The 22,265-nt window shown below is 34.5% G+C and overlaps 1 protein-coding gene across 2 annotated transcripts in view; it reads left to right on the forward strand.

Moving 5' to 3' along the window:
- Brinp3 (BMP/retinoic acid inducible neural specific 3) overlaps nt 1-21,851 on the forward strand; it is a 435,670-nt gene extending 413,819 nt beyond the window's left edge. Inside the window, exon 8 of one of the 2 annotated variants that reach the window (XM_048357694.1) lies at nt 20,469-21,851. In XM_048357694.1, coding sequence (XP_048213651.1) covers nt 20,469-21,585 — 1,117 coding nt within the window. In that variant the 3' untranslated portion in view covers nt 21,586-21,851. The remainder of the gene's footprint in view (nt 1-20,468) is intronic. The other variant, XM_048357695.1, reaches the window with a different exon arrangement.
- Nucleotides 21,852-22,265: the final 414 nt, after the last annotated feature.

Below are 22,265 nucleotides of genomic sequence, written 5' to 3' on the forward strand. Positions count from 1 at the left end.
CTTGGTGGTATCTGGCAGTCAAATTTAAACAGATTTCTAATCTTAAATACTGATTCTATTTTTTTTTTCAAAGAAACAGGAAAAGGAAGGATAAGGAAAAAACTGTAAGCTTATATCTACCTGCCTGAATTACTAGAATATTTTTATTTGATTCTTTTTCTTTTTCTTTTTTTTTTTGCCAGTCCTGGGCCTTGGACTCAGGGCCTGAGCACCATCCCTGGCTTCTTTTTGCTCAAGGCTAGCACTCTGCCACCTGAGCCACAGCGCCCCTTCTGGCCATTTTCTGTATATGTGGTGCTGGGGAATTGAACCCAGGGCTTCATGGCTTCATACAAGGCAAGCACTCTTTGCCACTAGGCCATATTCCCAGCCCCTTGGACCAATTTCTGAGATTTTAAAAATTGCATTAATATTCTTGGAGAGTAATTTCAGCAACACATAAAAAAGACTATATATCCTCTTGATGTTGACATCATTCAATGAATAAAAATAATTCTGTATATGCAAATTATTAAGTATAAGACTACATCAAAACAAGTAGAAGAATTGTATCAACACCTCAAAGATATCGAGAAAGTCCACACAAAAAAAAAGAGAAAGAAAGAAAAGAAAAGAAAAGAAATTCTACCTTATGTTTCAGGATTTTTTTTTCAGGTAAGCCATTTTCAAAAAAGCAAGTAACAGCAAGTGATGGTGAGAATATATAGCACAAAGTAACTCTTATTCATCACTGGAGGGAATGTGAGTAATCCTACTACTAGGGAAATCATTATATACGTTTCTCAAAAGCAGAGTAAGGATAGATTGAAAGAAAGGGAGGAGGGAAGAATAAGAAAGTGCAACATATTGGTGGGTAACGTCAAATTATGCATGGGTGAGAATGATCTAATGAAGCCCTTATATATACAGTTAATAATCACACAATAACAAATTACATATAATAATTCTGTGAAAGCCATTTAATTTACTTTGTTTTTTGCACATACATGTTAAGTGAGCTGACTTTCTATTATTGATACTGACCAATTATTTCTGAACTTAATATTCACGGCACAGCATCTGCACCCAACTACACCTACAAATCTACACTCTGTGTGTGAAGAAAATAAAATTGCAGGCATTTTACCTAAGTGTGCAAAGATGGCTAAAAAGGGATAAAAGAGCTAAGTAGAGTATACTGGGGAGAAAAATTAGGAGAGAAATGATTTACCCCAGTTTTTTATATTGCTCTTTTCTTTCTTTTTTTTTTTTTTAATTTGCAATAGTAGGGACTTCATATTTTCTAGACAAGCAACCTTATCACTAGCTAACCCATACTGTCTTACTTTCTTCATTCTAACTTTTACATAAGATCTCATCTCTGGGGCTGGTCTCACATGTCGATATTCATACTTACAGCTTTCTAGTAGCTGGGATCACAGCCATATACCACCATGCCAGGCCTTTTAATATTTTTTCATGTATTATACAATTTATTTGACAAGGTTTGTATAGATTTAATGTGCATAGCATATCAATTTGATAGATATATTATTGTGTAATAATTTTCACAATGACATTAGTTGACATGTCCATCACAACCTATACAACGTATTAGTTTCCTATAGCTGAAAGGTTGCTTGATTTGTCGGATTGCTTTTGTCTTGTTTTGCTTTTGTTTATTGGGTTGGTTGGCTTTCTGTGACATTAATAGGGCTTGAACACTGGTCCTCACACACCTTCAGCTTTCATGCTCACGGTGTGGTCTCTTCCTCTTGAGCTACACTTTCACTTTTGACTTTGGGTTGATTAATTGCAGATAAGATTCTCTTGGATTTGTCTGCCTGGATTTGGCTTCAAATGATTCCTCAGATCTCAGCCACCAGAGTATCTAGGATTGCAGTCAGGAGCCACTGGCACAACTGAATGATTTTATAAATGAAGGCCTGTGCCTTTTCAAATGCTTTTGTGGAGAAAACAACAACAAAAACAACAGTGTTTTATTTTCTATTGACATGAATAACTGTGCCTTAGACACTGAATCACAAAAGGAAGGTTTGGTTTAATTTTGCCTTCTTTCCCCGAGAATGTAATGTTTCAGCAACTTAAGGCATTGATATATAGTGACATGTTTATTCCAATTTAGAGGAGTAGGGAATTGTATTTGATCATTTATAGGAGTGATGTATGTGAAGATATATTAAAATGAGAAGCAAGATATTTCTTACAAGAATCCAAGTACTGTTGGAAAGACTAAAGAGAGACTTTGATTCCACAGAAGAATAAAAAAAACATGCGATGGATTAAATTTCCAGTATTCATTACTGGTTTATTGATTTTATCTTACAATCCCCAACTTCCGAAAATCAATGGGTAAATCTTTTCATTTCAAATGTAAATATCAATGTGAGATATATAGGAAACACTCTGGATTATCATGTATGCTAAGAAATTGATAATGTAGTAAAACAAAGAACTGAGAAATTACTTTAGTTTCATTTCCGTTTATATTAAATTTGTATTTTATTTTAGAAAAAGTGGCCATGAACACAAAACACATATTCTCAACATGAATTTAATGTTGTTTCAAAAACAGTAACATTGTGGGGATATGACTAATCAGAGCTAAGCAAAAATACATATATAATTTTTAAACACTTAATATTTTAGAGGTCATGAGGATGGTATCTAGTATCTTTCCTTTGCTAGAAATATTCTAACTTTTAGATCTCATTCTCCATAGAAATTATTTTCTATCTTCTTTATGGGGAGCTAACAAGCTGAACATGCTCTACTTCACACTGATATTTGTATTTCGTTCCAGTCACATAGGATAGTTCTAGCAAGAACTATTTTTTTCTTATTTATTGTCAAAGTGATATACAGAGAGGGTACAGTTTCATACATTAGGCCTTGGGTACATTTCTTGTACTGTTTTTTACTCCCTCCTACGGAGAATGAGAATTAAGAGTTCAAGGTGAAGGCCTGAGGGTTACATTGTTGCATGAGAAAGAGAGCAGGTCTACATAATGGAAAAAAAAATGAAAGAAAGAAATGAACTTATTACTTATATAAGTGTAAGCCTTCTGTACATCATCTTTAAAATAAAATATGAGAAATGGGGCAGAGGTGAATACGAAACACAAAAGCTAAATATATTTTGTATCTGAAGTAGTACAGAGGTATAGAGAGGAGAGAGCTTGTGTAGGATCACAAACTCTTGAATCCAAACTCTAGTAATATCAAAATAAAAAATGTCTATCTTATAAAGTGGTTGAACTTGCATACATATAGATGATAAGTAGAATATATTTATTTCTAAAATAAACAGGTGGGGCTGGGGATATGGCCTAGTGGCAAGAGTGCTTGTCTCGTATACCTAAGACCCTGGTTCAATTCCCCAGCACCACATATGCAGAAAATGGCCAGAAGTGGCGCTGTGGCTCAAGTGGCAGAGTGCTAGCCTTGAGCAAAAAGAAGCCAGGGACAGTGCTCAGGCCCTGAGTCCAAGCCCCAGGACTGGCCAAAAATAAATAAATAAATAAATAAATAAATAAATAAATAAATAATAAAATAAAATAAACAAGTGTAAGTAGAAATATATTGAAAATGTATGTATCTATCTATGTAAAACCTTAAAGAAAATACCTTGTAAGTTTTATGAACATAATATGAACTTTTAAACAAATTGAATGAATACCAAGTTCTTTATATATGTTTGTTTTTTAAATGTACAGCAAAACATTTTTAATAAATTTGTAATACTGAAGTTCCATTTAGCACTAAAAAAAGGAAATATTCTAACTTTTAAGATAAACCTCCAGCTCCATGTTTTTAAAATCGTTTCTTTCCATAATAATATAGGCAGGAAAAGTAGAGTTATTGGCTATTCCTACAGGTTATGGTAGTGGAGAGGCCAAGCCTGATTTGCTTGGGCTGCCTGTACTGACTCTCCCTGGTCCTGGATTCCCTGGCTTCATTTTAGTACAACATATTTAAAATATTGAATTCTTGTTGAGAAAATATAAATTTGTATTTAATGTATGCTGAGATTCTCTCCTAATTAGAGTAAGAATCCTCAATTTTAGACCTTCCTAGATAATAGAAAACTATGAGCAGGGCATACTTTTTAAGTAGATTGAGTGCATTCATTTATGATTACATTGGTGGGAATCAAGGTCCCTAGTAAAATCATCCCTGGGAAAAATATTTCTTTTACAAGTTTAGAGGTCACTCTTGAAAGAGAATTTCAAAAGGATTTTTGGTCGAAGATGCTAATATATTAATAGGGAATTCAATCCAATTAAACATGAGTGTGTTGCATGTCTATGGTATACAAGGCACTGATTACTGGTACTTGCATACTTTCATTGCATAATTTTCTGAGAATTTGATGTCCATGCCTTTCACTTTATTCATAGTAAAAGAAAAACTATATTTGAGCTTTTTCTCTCTGTTTATTTTCACAATACCTACGCAAATCCCTTGAAGTTACCCTACTCTTATTGGAACAACCTATGCACAGCAAGTTTTTTTTTTTCTTTTTGCAAACAATAGGACTTTATATAAAGAAATAAATCTGTAGCAATTATTTCTTAATGTGATTTTGGGATGACTTATCTATTTTTAATTTTCTCTCCTCTCTCCCTTTGCGTCAGTTGTCTTGAATTCACAAAATGATTCCTGCTGCTTGAGACCGAAAGTCCATTAATCAGAGGATAAGCAGGAAGACTACCCTTACTCTGTACACCACAGCATTCAATTCCTTTAGAGGAGATCGAAATAATATCAGACTCTTCTATTTAACTAATGCTTCAGTTAGGGTTGGGTCACATGCCTGATTTACCCTTAACAGAGAACACAAATATGCAATATGATGGTTAACTTTCATGCCCAATTTCATAAATTACATCTGACAAAATATTATTTCTGGATATTTTGTGAGGGTCTTTGTAAAAGACTTTGACATTTGAATATGTGAATATTTTGAACACAGAAGATAAGCTGCTTCAGACTCTGGTATGTAAATACTGTAGTACTAATGAACTTTGTCCAGAAAGACTTTTATAACCATTGAGTTGCAAGCAATATAATTTTATAATGCTAAACCATTCCTATTAGAAGAGGAATTTAATGTATGTTGCATGTGTAAATATTTAAAGCTATTATCTAGTGTTTTTATACTAGAATTGTGGCAATGATTCACATATAGTATGTTTTTTTTTTCCTGCTTTATTCTCCAAAGAATCATTTTACTACCAAAAGATAATGAACAATAACCTTTGTGCTGGTGGCTCACACATGTAATCTTGGCTACTTAGGAGGCTGAGAACTGAACGTGATGGTTTAAAGCCAACCAGGCAAGGAAAGCCCATGAGCCTATTATTTCACGTAAAATAAAAAAATAATATAATATTACATCAAGCAAGCAATCAATAAGCAAACAAGAGTGGAACTCTGGCTTATGGGGTAGAATACTAACCTTAAGGAAAAAAAATCCCCAAGTACAACAGTCTAGCCTTGATTTCAAGCCCTAAGACTGGGACGCGTGTGTGTGTGTGTGTGTGTGTGTGTGTGTGTGTGTGTGCACCCTCACAAAGATAACAAGTGACCAATATAATGCATCAATAGAAAAAAATGTTTAATAATTTTAAATAACTCAAGAAACAACAAGAATCCTTGAAATATATTGAGACAAGAAAGTGTTAGATATATTTGATTATGTTATCTGCTCTGATTCTGTTATCTATAAATTTTATGATATTAAATTTTTAGGAAAAATATGTGTTGATATCTATGTTTACTGATGAGCCAAATAATGTACAGTAGGACAACAAATCTCATCTTTTATAATTAATCCTTTAGGCTAACTTCTACAGTTTTGAAATAATCATTACTCAAACCACTGCACAATTATGGCACAAGTACAGACACAAACACACATGCATCCACCCCACACAATTTCTTTTGGGGGATAGAAGAAAACATTTACTAGGACTACATCTATCCATCCATGTATTGGTGATTTTATGACTTAACCATTAGCTAGTGTTAGGATACTCAGTAGAAGACTACACAATGGTCACATAAATCTATATACTAAGGATATGACTTCTGAGACTTTTTGATGGATGAATTTCACAAACATAGGATATTTTGAGATTGACTTTTGTGGCATTTTTTAATCACTTAGTTTCTAACAATTTAGCTCCAATGTCTCCCTCTTCATTATTACGTTAAAGATGATCAGTTAGGGGATTTTAGTTCAGTCAATCAAATTCCCAAATAATAATATATACCACATTATGGAATAGTGATATTTGATGACAATGCTGTTACATGAAATTATAATACTTGCATAATTTTGATCAGATATGTCCCTGTAGAAAAGTTATATGTGATAATAAATTATTTTCATAAGATTACTAGAGATCATGCATTGGAGGAAAAGAGACTTAATTGTCTTTTCTTCCCAATACACAACCTTCTAACTGATAGTCAGTGGGGTTAGCATTAGTAATCATTATTAGTGTAAACTGTCAAGAATTCTAAAGTAACTACCATCATTTTCTAAGAAAAACTATATCTTTGAGTGATAAGCAATGCGAAATACCTCTTACTTAACTATCAGTTTTCTTTGTAATCCATTTATTTTATTTAGACATTTAAATGGTTGTATTAGTGTCAGTTATTCTGAAATTGTAATTTGTTCTAGTTTACAAATAGTATGCTAGTCTATTTTTTCAAAGTCATTTTGCACTTCTCTTACTAATACCAAAGAAAAATAATTCAGTCATCCTTGAAACAGTCTACTATGTCCTATTTTACAATATCTACTCTGAAATTACTTCAATGGAAAACTTGCAATTTGTTGCAAGAATATGGTACTGATATCCTTATTACAGGGTAGATATGTCTGTCTTATTTATAGCTGTTTAATAACTTGAAGAACATGGCAATACAGATTTTATATATATATATATATATATATATATATATATATATATATATATATATACCTTGTTTGTTATGACCTTAATGTGTGTGGAGTTGGTGGTATGAAAGCCTGATTTGGTCAGTAACTGTAGTGATCCAAGAGAGTTGCTGTTTAACAAACCAATTTATGAATATATCTTGATCAATGTCAGCCCTTTCAACATCCTCACTCATCTCTCCCCTATGAACGCCTCCCTGCCTTTTTCTTTTTAATATTGTATGATATATATTGGATACTTGCCTGCATTCTCCCCTACTTTTCATTTGTCCACCCCCACCACACACACACTTTTGATATTCACATTAGAGTATTTTATTTTGCTCAACTTTGATTAAAAAATTAACCATTCTATGCCAACTACTATAGTAGGCATAAATCTGTGCTGAAGTATCTCATTCCAGTGCATTGACCCTTTTTCTCGAGATCTTCCCACTCATCTATGGAGGAAGATCCTCAGTAGTCTGGATTTTACTAGTATATATCCTAGTTTTGGTCTAAAAGCTGTTCAATTGACCAATCGGCAGTGCATACACCATGTGCATAATTTGTGACACATGAGCCTGTGAACAGCCCAAATCCTGCCTTCCTCTTCATTGACAAATACAAACACAAGAAGGGTGAGACATTCATCACTTTCTCTCCTTCCTCTTTCTTTTCGTCACTAAGAATCATCTGTACTGTCTTATATCGGTATACACTAGAAGTATAATGATAAGAACAACACAGTTTTCAGACCTTGGCAATAGAGCTATGCAGCCAAATAATTAAAGTATTAGGTCTTCTTTTAATATGTACGAATTGCAATTTAGCAGAGAGGAGAGGTTTAATCTTCTTAGGTAATTTAGGAAACACCTGTAGCACAATTGTTCCAAATAAATGTTCAAATTAAGCAAACATGGCCAACGAAGGATTACCCAAAGGAGGAAACAGCAAAAACTAGCAATCAGTATAAAAGTGTAAAATTCTAAAGAAATCTCCCATGTGTGGTTTCTAGTTTAGAGAAATATCAGCAGCAGATTTTTTTCTTCATATCTTCACATTTATATATATAGTTGCTACTTTTGTCAGTATACACACATTCATTGCATGTATTCATGCATGCAAACATCTATATGCATATATTCAATCACAATACGTACCTGTAAAAACATGTACACATTTCATGTATATACACGTATACATACATGTACATGCATATATCCAATCACCTCAAATTCCTATACATACATTTACATTCATGCATATAAACACACATCTACAATACTGGGATTTGAAATCAAAACTCTTTACTCACCCTTGTTTTCTTGCCCAGTTGACACTGTGCCACGTAAGCCATGAAAATAATATTTAGTGTGTGATAGTGTTTAGATGAACATGTCCCCTTCTCAGTAATCTCAGAGTTCTTTTCTCATTACTCAGCACCCATCTCTGAATGCCTTCTATGATGGAGTTTATTTCATCTTGTGGTTATCCAGTGCAAGTTTTGAATTACTATTTTCTTTTTGGGCTCTTGGGATTTCCCTACGAACCCTTTTGATTCACTAGGATTGAACATGGATATCCTCTAACTGATAACTAGGGTTCAATAGAGTGTGGGGGTCCTGGAAGTAAATGTGGAGGGTTAGTTAGAGGTGGGGAAGAGAATAGAGTAAAATGTATGGGTGGAGGTGATGATTTAGGTTTATTTTCAGTGACGTGGAAATCTGGAGAAGAGTAGAGTCTGTAGAAAGAACAAGTTTAAAATGATAGACAATGGAGAGTCTGCAGAAAAGAATGAAGGTGTTAGTCATAGGAAAGTAATTTTAAAGAAAGAGAATGTGAAGAGAGAAACAAAGAAAAAATACTGGAAGACAAATGCACAAAACAAACACACAAAAAAATCAAAAATCCCCAGAAAAACAACAACAACCAAAAAACACGACAAAACAAACAAATAAAAATGGAAAACAAAAAACAAACGCCATCTCAGAAATGAAAAATAGAAAATAAAAAAGTTTTAAAAATGTTAAAATAAAATGGCATCTTCCTTGTTTGGGTGGCTCTCTCTAGTCTCTGGTTTCCTTGCGATGGTCTACGTCTATTTTCCTGCTGCTTGGCTGGTTTGACTTGCTTTCAAAGCGAAAGCAGCGAGCAGCTACCGGTGGCACAGAACAACCAGACAGGGAGTAAACAGTGCCTAAGACAGATAAAAGTTCCCATCACAGAGGTAGCCCAATTCCCAGCCAGAAATGGAGCTGAATTCAACAGCCAGCTCCGCCCAGGTGATAGCCCAACTCAGGAGGAAGGAATGTCCCATGGGCAAGAGAATCTCAGCCAGGGAAACCAGGCCAGATGAGTCCTGCCCTGCTGAGTCTGCACACTATTCAGAGCCAGGATTTAAAGGCAGTGGCCCAACAGCAGATGGGAGGAGCCATGGTTCTCCAGACTGTTCAGCACGCCCCATCTACAGAGGAGACCCAAGGCCTACCTGAAAGCTGTGTGAATCACAAAGCCCCAGGATTTAACTAACAAAGGAGAAGGGTTAAAGAGATCCACCCCCTGTAAACTGAAAGCATGTCCAAATGAATATTTCCTGAGAGCCTGCTGACTTGTCCATCTTTCTGCATTGCTAATATGCACTATTTTCTTTTAAAAAGATATTGTAAAGGTGATGTACAGAGGGGTTACACTTACATAAGTAAGGTAATTATTATATTTCTTTTTGTACAATGCTACCCCTCCCTTTATTTCTCCTGCTTTCCCTCCCCCCTGTTCTCCTCCATCCCACACTCTCCCAAAGTTGTAAAGTTCATTTCCTACATAGTGTCTTGTGAGTATCCCTGTTACATTGGTTCACCCTTTTTCCTTTGTCTCACCATTTCTATGATTCCCCTTCCCATGCCCAAATCATGTAAACATACAAAATGCAAAATACCAAAGTAAAAAACACTGACAATGGGGGATACCCATGTTATTTTCAGCATTCTTTCTCAATCATGATTCTTATGGACATATGTAATTATGGATATATGAATATTCAACAAAAGATTTTAAGCAGAGGAAACAATCCATTTACAACACCTTAAAATAGAATCATGAATACATATTTGAGTGTAGCTGTCACCGAGTCAGAGAAGTTGAAGAAAATGCAAATTATGTTCAAGAGATCAAAAATCTGAGCAGAGCACTTACTTGTCTTGTATGTCAGTCTTGGACAGGGATCATTTTCTGAGTAAGATATGATGCCTCTTCTCCCTATTTTTCTTTTCTTATTGGTAAAAAATAATGAAAGATAATTATCATATTAAGTTATCTACCTTAAGTATGTGTTCTTAAAACTGTTACTACTACAATTTCATTAGTAATATGATGATATAAACAGATGATAAAACAAATCAATTTAGGTCCCCTTAATTTGAGGCCCTTGTGGAAATTCGTGATAAGTATAAGTGGTCTGTAATATACTTTTTAGATCTTATGTGGGAGATTTTGTCTAGAAATGTTACAAGGCTCTTCTTCCACTGCACATGGAAGCTGAAATAAGACACTAGATGAGGTCATATATAGAAGAATTTATAAAGCACAAAGAAGGTGAAGGACAGAACACTTAAGATTAAAGACAGGTCATGGAAAGATTCCCAGGTCCTTTGAATTGTTCTGTACATCCTGTCTAGAATAGTGCTTGAAGCCATAGGATGACATCACTAACAGTGCCTACACTTCATCCCTTGAATAATTTTAGGAGAAACTGAAATTTTCCATTTTCAAAATAAATGAGTCCTATTCAAAGTTTGTTAAAATATGTGATAATATGATGTCATTTATAAAACTTCTTGCACTATTATCCAAACGACATTGTGTGGGTGCAGACTCAAGCACAACTCTTGGGGGGAGAGAGAAAGGAGAAGGGAGGAGGTGGGGGAAAAATGAGGGAGGAGGTAACAAGTAGAACAAGATATGTACTCACTGCCTTTCATGTGAATCTGTAACCCTTCTGTACCACACTTTGATGATAAAGAAAAAAAAGTACACTCTTTAAAAAAATAAAATGAAAATAAAACTTCTTGCAGTCTAAACACCATTTTGTGAAATCTAAAAGTGAGATAACACCAAGAACAAAATAAATGTCCGTTCCTTGATTTTTTTATGGCATGTAGGTAATATCACTTTGTCAATAGCAAGACCTTCTTACTTCATATGTATATATTTTAATAAATCTAAACAGCACTCTTAAGAATCTGATTCTAAATTTCTTTTTCAGTGTAGTATACAGAAATATTGTTCTTAGGTTTTTAATAATTATTTCCAAATATATTAAGGGTAGTGCAAATATTTGGAGATGAACTAAATGCAAAAATGCTTCCAAATTAATTTTGTTGTTGTTGTTGCCAGTCCTGGGGCTTGCTTGAACTTGGAGCCTGGGTGTTGTCCCTGAGCCTCTTTATGCTCAAGGCTAGCACTCTACTACTTGAGCAACAGCTCCACTTATGTCTTTTTCTGAGTAATTTATTGGAGATATGAATTTCATGGACTTTCTTCACTGGGCTGGCTTTGAAACAGAATCCTCAGATCTCAGTCTCTTGAGTTATCTATATTTACAAGTGAGATCCATTGGTGCCCAGCTTCAAATTAACATTTTTATTAGCAGAAACTGTTACGTATTTATATTATACTGTTACATGTCTTTTGTTGCTTTGTTTTTTTGGTGTTTATTATTTTGGTGGTACTGGAGTAAACCTCAGGGTCTTATGCTTGCTTGGGTTACTTGCTCTGATGCTACTCTAATACTTGATCCCTTGCTCTTTCACACACAATATATATGGACAACATTCTTCATGCTATAAGATTTAGTTTTCCACTTCTTTTCATATAAATGGTATAACACTGACCTTCCCCTATATTTTCATTAATACAGTTATTTTATCACTGAATATATCTTTGAAGAATGAAACAAAATCACTTCTTTATAAACTGTACATATTCTTTGTTGGGAGTTCTTAGAATATTTTTATTATATTTAAGTAGTTGTACAAAGGAATTTCCACTCACCAAAGCAATTTATGAATACAGTGCATCTTTTTAAAAACCTTTTTAATTTTATTGTCAAGGTAATGTACGGAGGGGTTACAGTTACATATGTAATGTAGTGAGTACATTTCTTTTTTTTTCTTTATTGTCAAAGTGTCATACAGAGGGGTTACAGGTTCATATGAAAGGCAGTGAGTACATTTCTTATTCTTCTTGTTATCTTTTCCCTCATTTACCCTCCTTGCTCTCCCCCTTCCCATCTCCCCCCAAGAGTTGTGCATTTGGTTTACACCAAGTGGTTTCTAAGTGTTGCCTTAAAATGGTTTGTCTTTTTGTTCTTTGACTCTTGATTTTGGTATTCCCTCTCCCTTCCCCAGTTCTATTACCCATATAGACAATATCCAGGGTACTTGGATATAATACAGTGGTAGCGAACTCTACATATTTTAACATCTTAGATTGTATTACTTGTGTTTTCCAGTTTGGATCCTAAGCCCATAGATGCTAAATATCTTTATAATAGTGAAAATAATGGAATAAGGGAGTGGGAACACACTGTATTTATTTGAGAACCTTGTGAAAGTAAAATGATGATGTACACCCAAGTATATGTTGCATGTGTAATAAATGAGAAATAGGAATGGTTTGATATTAATACCTAAGGCAATGAATAATATATTGGGTAATACTTAGGATACTATAAAAGCATATCAGAGATCCCTGAAACATCAGTCAGTATTGGAAAACAATTTCATAGTCCTCAGTTATATTGACCATCTTTTTAACATCCTGGATGTGAACACTGTAACACTTTTAGGCTTTATCTTAATATTTAGCATGATTTTATGGAAAAAATATTTGGATAAAAATCAAAGGTCAATCTAAATTGGAAAATATGTTATAGTATTTTATCTTTGTGCACATAATAAATTATTTATTCATCTTTGTTCAATCTATTTCCTCACACTGGATATTGATCAGTTTCTTTCATATTTTATGTCATAAGTAGAGGAAATTATGTGTTTTTTTAGTTATAATTTATAGTCAAATGCAGCATCAAGGTGAATAACAAAAGACTTGGGGCTGGGATGTAGCTCAATGGTATAGTGCTGTCCAAGCAAATGTAATTATCCTGTGTTCACTAACCCGTATGAAAAAGGAAAGAAAAGAAAAAAAAATGATTTGGCAGCCAACAAGTATAAGATATAATATTTCGTTATGCCTCTATATTTGGTTAAATGAGTTAGCAAATGATCTGAATAGTATGGGTTTTTAATGAGAAGTTGTGAATAAAATCTACTTTCTGCTATTGCATCTATTAGCTTATGATATTGGGCCACTTAGAGTAACTTAAATGTCTTAAAACTCATGTCCTTATCTATAGGCTTCTATCAGTGAAAAGGTATAATTGTGAGACAGAATGACATAGTGCTTGAAATAATACATAGCACCTGAGAAAATACTCAATAACATTTCCATCATTCATGTTGTCTTCAAACTATAATCAACACCTTCACCTCCTTGCCTCATTTACTCATTTTTCTCTTCCAAAGCACCATTATAAACAGACACTGAATTCAGATTCATAAATTTAAAGCATCCTCCTCTCAACATGTGTGTATGTGTGTGTGCACCCATGCGGGTGTGTGCGCTTGTTTGTGAACTTCCTTGGGAAATTCTCTTTCAAATTTCTTGAAAGTGCAATTTTCTTTCTCAGTAAGTGAAAACATCATCAAGACTCTAACTACAAGTGTCAAGAGTGTGGGTATGAGCCCCCAGAGCAACTTAGCAAGTGATGAAATGGCCCCCGGCAGAACAGGGAGAGTGACAGAGTATTACTTGCTTTTATCTGGCCATGCCTCAGCTAATAATCAGCTTATGATTGTCTAAATGGCTAATCCCTGGATGGCTAATCCCTAAAATTTATATTTAAAGTAATAAGGTCTCAGAAGAAGAAATCTGTGAAAGCTAAAATGAAATGGCCTACCCCAAAGAATAATCCTAACTTCAAAGAGACATTAAAATTATATTGTTTAGATTTAAAAATTCAGTTCCATGTCTCTTAGATTTGGAAAGCAATAAAGGATTAGAATGTGAGAATGAGGAACCTTGGAAATAAGGTTATTTGTGCTCAGAAAGGATTTAACCACAGGAAGAGGTAATTGTTATTTTATCCACATGCATTCTAATGCCTCAGTGAGATCAACTAGCATCTAAAGTACAGGTTATGAAGCTGAGTGTGTGTGTGTGTGTGTGTGTGTGTGTGTTTGTGTGTGTGTGTGTGTGTCGGGACTTTTGAAGGTTTCAATACTACCACAAGGACATTATATGAGTACTTGTGAATCCAGCCTCAACATAGTATGAATGCAGTGTCCATTTAGATAAAAAGTGAAATATAATAGAACAGATAATATCATGAACAAATACATGAATTGTTAAAGATAAAATGTTTCCTCTAGGGAAATAGGTGGTTAAAATAAAGAAAATGAACACTGCTTCTTGGTTGCCTATAGTGGCTTTAAAAATAAGAATACTACCAGTTAATAATAAGAATAAAAATTTACATTATTTTTTCCTATTATTGTGTACATGAGTAGTCTTTAAAGAATTCTACTTCTTCTGTAATTAAAAAAAAACAAACTGCTGGGCATTTTATTTTCATTTTTCCAATCAGGTAAATGAAAGTTCTAAAGTTGACAGCTTGGCTTTCGAGGAAACAGCTTTACATCAAGTACTTTAATTTTTTCTAACATTTAAACACTACATTACAGCTAAACATAGTTTATGTCTGATGTTTTCTTGCTATAGAAAGAAGTCACTAGATAAGTGTTATTTTCTTATATTCCTATGGAATGAAACACACACATTTCTAAAAATCATATTTCTTTTGCTTTCAGGGTTTGCTTTTATCCTAATATTTAATAGATAAGTTGCTTAAATGTTATTGTTTATAGTGAGTATTCAACTATTAAATGGGTAACTATATTAAGTTCCCTTGAGAAATTTGTTTTGAAAAGAAATATAAAGTTTGTTGTTCTAAAACTGCAGATATATACTGAATTCTTGGATAATAGAATTTATTAGCTGTGCTTTGATGTTTGGTTTACATTTGTGTGTATGCCGAATGTTGCTAAAGTATGTTTTGAAAACGTTAGTACCCTAGATCTCTCAGTACATATAAATTCAAAAAATTAATAGTCACAAAACTTCAAATACATATAAATTCAAAGCTGATTGCTGATGAGTCCTTTTTAACAGTTTCTTATGTTCTAAGCTGGTATTCTCACTGCTCAGCTATGCCTCCAGTCTATATTTATTTTATTAGGACCAGCTACCATGTATGAGATCAGGAAAGGTGAAATTTATACCTGCTGCCATTTGGGTAAAGTTTGATTTCCTCTCAGGAGCTATGTGTTGAAAGTGTGGTTCCTCAGGATAATGGAAGATGATGTGAGGTCTCAAGGAAGGTACTGAGGTTTTTGTTCCCTTAGAAGGTATTGAGTTAATTTCTCATGAAATAGTTCTGGTTTTCTCAAGATTTTTTTATAACAATCTAGAGAATGACCCATCCAGCTCTATCTTTCCAGGTTTGAGTTATAATACTTTGCTTTGAGGGTTCTTCACAGAGTCTTTGGTAGCAGACAGAACTTTTGACTTCTAAAACTGAGAATGTCTTTGCGCCTTCAAGTTAGCCTGCATAGCACCTTGTTGTAGTGGCAAAGAGTTAACATAAAACTTGTCATACTATTTTTCAACCTGTCAACAGGTCAACAAGTGAAGTCACAGGAAATAACATCAACACTCAGAAAGATAGATCAATTCCCTAGTGTCATGCAGAATTAAACATGAAAACATTACTTGTTTGAAGTTTAAAAGTTTTGCTAAAAGTGAAAGGGAATATGTACTTGTCTCACGACACAGGGCACAATGTGGCTTGGAAACCAATCATAAAGTCTCCCAATCTAGTGCCATTTTGATATTACTATGGTATGTATCCAAAGGAGAAGAGCAGATCTTAAATCCATGCAGAATTATACAAGGAAACGTATGAATAAATATTCCTCATAGCTTAGATAGATAAACAGATAGATAGATGAATAAGTTGTCCATATAGATATATATATGTGTGTGTATGTCTATATATATATATATATATATGAGAGAGACTATATACAATAAAAAAGAAAAAAAACATGAAAATAGTATGATAAGATCTAACTTGAAATTTCTAAAATATTTCTCTTAACAACGTGTTTCTAAAGTTACAAAATATGGAAATTACCTGAAATTTACTTAGGGAGAGAATTAACTGTTATCTTTGGCCTTAAGTGAAATGCTCATTACACCCCCACCCCCCAATTCATGTTTAGCGACAACTTTTTACAGCAGATTGCGCCATATTTACTAAGTGTATGGAGGAAACAGATTATTGAATTGATTTTTCCTTTGAAAATATATTCCTGTTTTTTATGTACAGTAAAATAGTCAAAGGGTAGGCAGTAAGTGTGAAGTAGAAAGTAAAGCAAAAAGAATCTATGTGCTATGTTTCTTTACCATTTACTAAGGCTTTGAATCTATGCTGAATTATCAAGGCTCATATATTAGCAAAAGTTATATGAGTTAACTTATATGGTATTAAACCAAACAAGCCAAAATATAGTCATTCTTTAATGTAACTACAGGAATGTTGAAGGAAAAAAAATGAAAAGCTGGAAAGCCATTGTCTTTAGGGTGTCTAAATGATTGTCTTGAAAATGTCCTAGTTTTGTGTACTCTGGCTTTAGCCTTAGGCATATTTATTTCATATTTGTTTCGTCCTTAAGATTTTAAAACTTGATTAGAGCTTACAGAGAGAGATGAAGTAGCTTGGAGAATTTATGCCTTGGTTTCAGGGCAGAAAATATAATTTTTGAACTACATGGGTTATATAGTTTATATTTTTTTATTAGATAGGCATAAATAAAACTCAAGAAGCATAAAATTAGAGAAGATAAAAGGAAGGGAGAATGGCAAGAATAAAGAAGAAGGCTGGATGGATGGAAGGAAGGAGGAAGGAAAGAAAAATAAAAGAAGGAAACAAGGCAAAGGGGGAAGCAGAGGAGGCAATAGTGGGGAGGGAAATAAAAAATAATAAAAAGTAAAGAAGTAAAAGCAGAGATACATCATTCTTCTAAAAGGTTCATTATTGCTGTCACACATTCCTGCAATTTTTTTTCAGAGAATGTGTCTTAAAAGTTTGTGGAGAACATTTTTTTTTTAATGTGGAAAGTTTGGTCCTACGAAGTAGAATACTGCAAAATTGTTTAAGTATCTTTAGCCTTTGTTTTTATTTTTATTGCCAGTACTAGAGCTTTGACTCAGGGTCTTGTGCACTCCTTAACTTGCTTACTTATGAATTTATCACTTGAACCATGCCTTCAGTTTAACATTTTTCAGGTTAAATGGAAGACAAAGTGTCATGAACTTTTCTTTTCTGGTTGGTTTTTCTTTATCCCTAAGATCTCAGCTTCAGTAATAACTAAGATAACAGGCATAAGCCATTGCGTTCTGGTCCTAGTTGATTTATAATGGACCATATTTATATGTAATATGGACCCACAAACATGTTAGATTTATAATACATATAATACATATAAATCAAAATGTTTGTGGGTCCATATTTCTGGAGACTGATAAGGACATGTTCCCAGGGTCATCACCTGACTTGCTATTTCCAGGATGGGAAAGTCCAAAAGAGGGATAAATCTGTACTTACCCCTTGATAAATAAATTAATTGATTTTGGACAGCACCACTCCTATAATCCAAATATATCAATATTGCTTCACTGAAGACCATAATTCATGTAATGTAAGAATTTGGTAAAAGAATATCCAAACAAGTTTTAAATCTACCAGGCATGGTATTGTAGTGTTTTAAGCATGAACAATAATAACATAAATGTTTTATTGTCTGACTGAGATTGATGGTCTTTAGGACACCATTGTAGGGAAAACAGATTTTGTTTTTGTTTTGGTTCCCAGTCCTGGGGCTTGATTCCAGGGCCTGGGCACTGTCCCTGAGCTTTTTTTTGCTCAAGGATAGCACTCTACCACATGAGGCAAAGCACTACTTCTAGATTTTTCTGTTTATGTGGTACTAAGCAGTTGAACTCAGGGCTTCGTGCATGCAGGTGAGCATTCTACCACTAAGCCACATTCTCATCCTGGGGGGAAAAAAAACTTTAAGAAACGATTTTATATGTATTTAATTTTGTCAATGCTAAGGCATGTGTTGTATAACTCCACTATGGATGAGCGATAAAATGGGACTTCCTAACTCTATTCAACATCAAAAGTGAAATTTCACCTACAAGTACACTTATATAAAATGTCTTGTTTCAATTCCATGCACTTTGATCAATATTTAATAGGAAGGGGAGGAAATCTACTGAACAATCACATATAGCAATTAAAAACAGAAGGCAGAATTTGGGAGAGTCATTCTTCTAGACCAAAGGAGAAAAAATATCTTGTGAGATTTTATCTCAACCAAGACCTGTTCATAGTGGTACCAGCCTGTCACCACAGCTGTGAAGAAATGTATAAATAGGAGGCTTGTGGTCCAGGCCATCACAGGCAAAATGTGAGACTCTAAATTTAAATGACCAGAACCAATTTGATGGAGTAATGTTTGAATAAATATATTACCTGCCTAAGAAATAATAAGCCTCTATAGAGTTCAAACCTCAGTACTAACAACAACCAAGTATAAACAATGTCAAAGATAATAAAACAAGAAAAAGTTTGATAGGTTGTATAAAGAGTTGTTATGCATCCCTTGGACTACATAAATCATTAAAACTATTATTTCCAATATTCTACACAAATATTCCAGTGGCACTAAATATTAACCTCTGAAATGCGTAAGGATACTAAAAATACATTTCAACTTTTGAGTGTCTAAACTGATACTTCATGTATTTCTATATGCCTACAAGTAGAACTTAGTTTAATTTTCAAAAAACAAAACCCTCAGCACATGATGTTTTACTTTTCTCATTTTCTACAAGATAACTCTGGGCGATAAAGTCTATGGAATTGTTCAGTTGTTCATAGATATAGTATAAAAATCAACTTGAAAAACATGTTATTACTTGATAACATGGCCACCATAGTTCACTCATTGTTATGATGAAATAGTCAACAAATAAAATACATTTATTTATTTAAAAAGCAAGACCAAAAGCTTAAAATTCATCATGATCAGCCTGATAAGTTGTTGATGTTGAAAATGAAAAACATTAAACTAACACCTTAGACTCTCAAAAAAATAGCTTGTGAGTTTTAAGAAGATACATTCAACTATTTTCTTGAATAGCTTGTAAGAATAAAATTTAGCTATGCTTTCATATTTTTCATCCACAATTTGTACATGTTCTTTATATGTTGGTAAAACCATGGTACCTAATTAGACTAACATTTTTAGATTTGTTTATTCTTCATTTTCTCTTTATATTTAGGCTTCCTTCAACACTAATACTTTATGTAACTATGAATGATTGAATGGTTCTAATTTTGTCCTATTTGTGATAAAACTACTTAATGTTCTGATGTTATCATTTCAAAATAATAACCAACTTAATTACACTGACAATAATCTTCCAAGGGCACTGAGATGGCTTGCAAGCTCTTCAAAAGGAACCATATGCTTTGAAATGCTTTATTCCATCTAGAATGAAGAAGGTCTAATTTTTATTTCATTTCTTTTTTTTTTTTTGCCAGTCCTAGGCTTGGACTCAGGGCCTGAGCACTGTCCCTGGCTTCTTTTTGCTCAAGGCTAGCACTCTGCCACTTGAGCCATAGCGCCACTTCCGGCCATTATCTATATATTTGGTGCTGGGGAATCGAACCCAGGGTTTCATGTATATGAGGCAAGCACTCTTGCCACTAGACCATATTCCCAGCCCTCATTTCATTTTTTGGTTGTGCTTTTACTAGGGCAGTCTTGCTTGGCTTTCTTGTTTACAACTGGCACCCTTACCATTGGAGCCATGCTTCCAGTCCAGTATTTCTTTGCCATTTAAAAGTAGAGTCTAGCAGAATATTCTGCTAAAGCTGTCATCAAGAAGTGGTCCCCACTTCTCAGACTTCTCAGTCTCCTTAGTAAATAGGAGTACAGGTGTGAGCCCCCAATGCATGACTAAGTATTTGTAATTTGGGCAGAAATACATTCATATAAATATATATATATACATATTTATATATATGTGCATATGTATGAGTAGATACATGAATAAGTGTGTGTATTTATACATGTTCTTATAGATTCATATATATCTATATATGTACAGGCATATGTGTATACAAATGGACTTTTATTTTCATGGAAATACTGACTGGACATGACCTAAAAATTATATCAGTGCTTTTAGAGATAAGGTTGTCTTTATGACAGAGCACCCAAAGTCTTTGTATTCATGTGATTCTTTTGTTTTGTATTTCTAGAACCTCCACCTACTGGCTCACACGCATCCAGTCTTTTCTCTACTGCAATGAGAACGGCCTCCTTGGCAGTTTTTCAGAAGAGACACGTTCATGCACCTGTCCGAATGACCAGGTGATCTGCACCTCTTTCCTGCCCTGCACGGTGGGTGACGCCTCTGCCTGCCTGACCTGTGCCCCTGACAACCGCACCCGCTGTGGCACCTGTAACACCGGCTACATGCTGAGCCAGGGCCTCTGCAAGCCCGAGGTGGCTGAGTCCACCGACCACTACATTGGCTTTGAGACTGATCTGCAAGACCTCGAGATGAAATATCTGCTGCAGAAGGCCGACAGGCGCATAGAAGTCCATGCTATTTTCATTAGCAATGACATGCGTCTCAACAGCTGGTTTGACCCGTCTTGGCGTAAGAGGATGCTCCTCACCCTGAAGAGTAACAAGTACAAGTCGAGCCTGGTCCATATGATCTTGGGTCTCTCTTTACAGATTTGCTTGACTAAAAACAGCACCTTGGAGCCAGTGTTGGCTGTGTATGTCAATCCCTTTGGCGGCAGCCACTCTGAGAGCTGGTTTATGCCTGTGAATGAAAACAGCTTTCCGGACTGGGAGCGGACTAAGTTGGACCTCCCACTACAGTGCTATAACTGGACACTTACCTTGGGCAACAAATGGAAGACATTTTTTGAGACAGTCCATATCTACCTGAGAAGTCGCATCAAGTCCAGTGGTCCCAATGGCAACGAGAGTGTGTACTACGAACCGCTGGAGTTTATTGATCCTTCTCGGAACCTGGGCTACATGAAAATCAACAACATTCAAGTGTTTGGTTACAGCATGCACTTTGACCCAGAAGCAATTCGGGACCTGATCTTGCAGCTGGACTACCCCTACACTCAGGGATCCCAGGACTCAGCTCTTTTGCAGCTCCTAGAGATCAGAGACCGTGTAAATAAACTCTCCCCACCTGGTCAGCGTCTTCTAGATCTTTTTTCCTGCTTGCTTCGTCATAGACTCAAGCTGTCTACTAGTGAAGTGGTGAGAATCCAATCAGCTCTGCAGGCGTTTAATGCCAAATTGCCAAACACAGTGGATTATGACACGACCAAATTGTGTAGTTAACCATAAATGTCAAGCACAACCCAAAACCTTGAAGGAGTTTTTACAGTGCTTTTGTGGAACAGTTTATGTTTGGAAGAGTAAATTTAAATTGTCTTTTCAATATCTGTCTTACATCAGTCAAATTAACATTGGGTGGCAATTTACACAAATGAACTTTGCTGACAATGAATATATTATACCACAGTTTTGGCTTATGAATGAAACAAATACTGACACCAGTCTAGAAGACACTCTACTTTTTACAATAAATTTCATTTGTAATTTTATATGTTCCGTGGCAATGCTTTTATGCATTACATCCTCTAGAGGGAAGAAGATATCAATAAAATATCAATAAAATTTTGTAGCTGAACAGTTATTAAAAAGAAATGCTGTGGGATTCCTTCTTTCCTCCACCCCCCACACTTTGAAAATGAGCTCTATTTTCATATTGTTTGTTAGAACTTGGGAAATTTTTACCACGTGTTTATAATGGAAACTTTTGAAGATTGCTTTCAATTATCTTCAGTGGTAAAAGAAAAAAAAAAGAAAGGAAAAAACAACTAGGTACTAGGAAAGAACGCTTAGTATTCAGTTCGTTTTTTATGTTTAATAGAATGGTGGCAGATGGGTGTTTATCACAGGCATTTGGAAACCAATCCAAGAGAAGTGATCATTATTAAAATACTTAAATAAATTAA

The sequence above is a fragment of the Perognathus longimembris genome, chromosome 11 (assembly GCF_023159225.1).
Source record: "Perognathus longimembris pacificus isolate PPM17 chromosome 11, ASM2315922v1, whole genome shotgun sequence".
Taxonomy (NCBI): domain Eukaryota; kingdom Metazoa; phylum Chordata; class Mammalia; order Rodentia; family Heteromyidae; genus Perognathus; species Perognathus longimembris.